Source organism: Phaseolus vulgaris, chromosome 9, assembly GCF_051622355.1.
Source record: "Phaseolus vulgaris cultivar YP4 chromosome 9, ASM5162235v1, whole genome shotgun sequence".
Lineage (NCBI taxonomy): Eukaryota > Viridiplantae > Streptophyta > Magnoliopsida > Fabales > Fabaceae > Phaseolus > Phaseolus vulgaris.
The window spans coordinates 31,837,090-31,839,293 of record NC_143506.1 but is presented as its reverse complement, the minus strand read 5'-3'; the positions used below and the strand labels follow the sequence as shown (position 1 = coordinate 31,839,293).

At 35.2% G+C, this 2,204-nt stretch overlaps 1 protein-coding gene across 1 annotated transcript; it reads left to right on the top strand.

Moving 5' to 3' along the window:
* Positions 1 to 556: 556 nt before the first annotated feature.
* LOC137822799 (uncharacterized) lies at positions 557 to 1,952 on the top strand. Its single transcript, XM_068627798.2, has 2 exons — positions 557 to 791; positions 974 to 1,952. Exons 1-2 carry the CDS (start codon positions 665 to 667, stop codon positions 1,795 to 1,797), a joined length of 951 nt encoding a protein of 316 aa, XP_068483899.1. The 5' UTR covers positions 557 to 664; the 3' UTR covers positions 1,798 to 1,952.
* The last annotated feature ends 252 nt before the right edge of the window (positions 1,953 to 2,204 follow it).

Genomic DNA, 2,204 nt, shown 5'->3' with positions numbered 1-2,204 from the left:
TTCACAATTATAAAAATTTACCTTTTTTTATAATTATATTATCCTTGAAAAATAGGTTGTGAAAGATTATAAAAACACATCTTTTGTATAGTTTCTCATGCAAGCTCTATTAAATGGAAAAACCATCCTTTCAACATTAATTGGCTGATTACACTTACCCAAGAACAAGTATAAAAATTGTGTTAAGAGGGTCATAGAAAAGAGATAAAGTAGAAGGTGAAGGAGTTAAAATTGAGAATGATCGAAATTCAAACACCAAAGAACAGAGTTGGAAATTTGTTGGGTAGGAGATTTTTGTTTTGTTTAGACAATATTATATAAAGAAGAAGAAAACCCTTAGCAAGGAACAATATGAAGTTCTTATCTTAATTTACACATTAGATGTATGTGTTTGGAGAAGGTGCATGAGGAAGAGAGAAAGAAGCTCACATTGCCAAGCATACAAGCAAAGTATTCTTTGGAGGAACAATATTTTATTTTCTCCTTCTCTTGCATGGGACAACAAAGAAAAGTCCTGAACATAGTTAAATCAACCTTTGCACGAAAAGGAAGAACTAGGTTCGAAGAAAACATAGCTAGTCTCGAATGTGTATATAATTAACATAACTTGAGATTTCATTCACCAAGAGAAGAAACAATAAAAGAAAAAGAAGAAACAGAGGTGATGAAAATGTCGTTAGATGAAAAGACAAATGCACAAGCAGCAGCTGAAGCTGCTCATGAAGATTTTCAACCACCCTCTGATTGGGATCGTCAGCAACATAGTGACACGCTCATTCTCATGCTTCCAGGTTCAGTTTATGTTTAAAAGTGATAATATTATACAAACTATACACGGATAATCACATAATCAAACAAAAAAGTAAGGAAAAATAATGTTTAGTGTGTAGATTTTCTTTGGAAGAAAAATTCTTTGAAATTAAATAACTAATGTGTATGTATATGTGTATGTATATGTACCTTGATTTAACAGGGTTTAGAAAAGAGCAATTGAAGGTTCAAGTGTCCAATAACCGTGTCCTAAGGTTGAGTGGTGAAAGAAAGATCAGTGAGAACAAATGGCGTCGATTTCGCAAGGAAGAACCCCTTTCTGATTCTCATGACACAAGTGGAATCAACGCCAAGTTTGAAGCTGGAATGCTATATGTAAAGCTTCCCAAAGTCATCAAACCACAACCACCACCACCACCACTTTCACCAACACAACAAGAACCTTCAAAGCCTCACCAACCAACAACTACAATAACTGATGATAAAAAACAAGATGCTCCTCAACAACATGATGATGAAAAAGACCCAAAAGAGGACAAAACTCAAGAGTCCAAGATAGAGGAACAACCACCACCTCCTCAAGAACCTAAGGAAGAGAATGAAGACTCTCGAGAGATGCCACAAAAGGAGATGAGCAAAGTAGAAACTGAAGAGAAAAGGAGAACTTCTGAAGCTCATGAACTGCATGAAACCACACAAACAGCAGTCAAGGAGAGAAAGGAAGGTCATGAAGATTCTGAAAAGAAGGTGGCAGAATCAGGAGTAAGAACAGATAATGAGAAAAAGATGGGGGAAGTTATAGGTTCTAATAAGAGTCAAGGAAGTGGTTCTGAAGGGTTAAGTAAGACTAGTGTAGCCAAGATGAACAGAAGCCTAGACATGATTTCTGACATGGTTTTGGAGGTTAAGAAGCAGAATAAAGTGGCCAACTTAGTTGTCCTTGTCTTTCTTGTGTTGCTCATTGGACTCTACCTAAAGAGTGTGGTCAAGTCATCTTTTGGAGGACCCAAAAACCAAGAGCTTTAATCTTTTGCTTGATTTTCTGGGGTTATTGTGTCAACATGCATGCAAGGCATGAGACAAACACTTATCTGTGTGTTCGTGAAATTATAAATAGATTGTGATCTGAAGTTCTTAATCATAGATTGTGAGGAATATATAATCTTTGATTCACCCTTTCACTTCATTAACTCCTATATTGTTTGCTAGATTGTGAAAAATGTCATGACTCCCTGATTTCTTGTATTCTACTTGCTCTTATTCCTTTGATCTCTTCATAATTATGCCATGTGAATTTGCATTATGTCCCCTTATTGATTTTTTAATTCTTGAGATGTTTTACCCCCAAAGTACAAAAGTGAAAGTGTTGGGAATGTTACCCCAAATAAACATATTTTTATTCACACTTACTATCTTTAAATTTAAACTTCTTG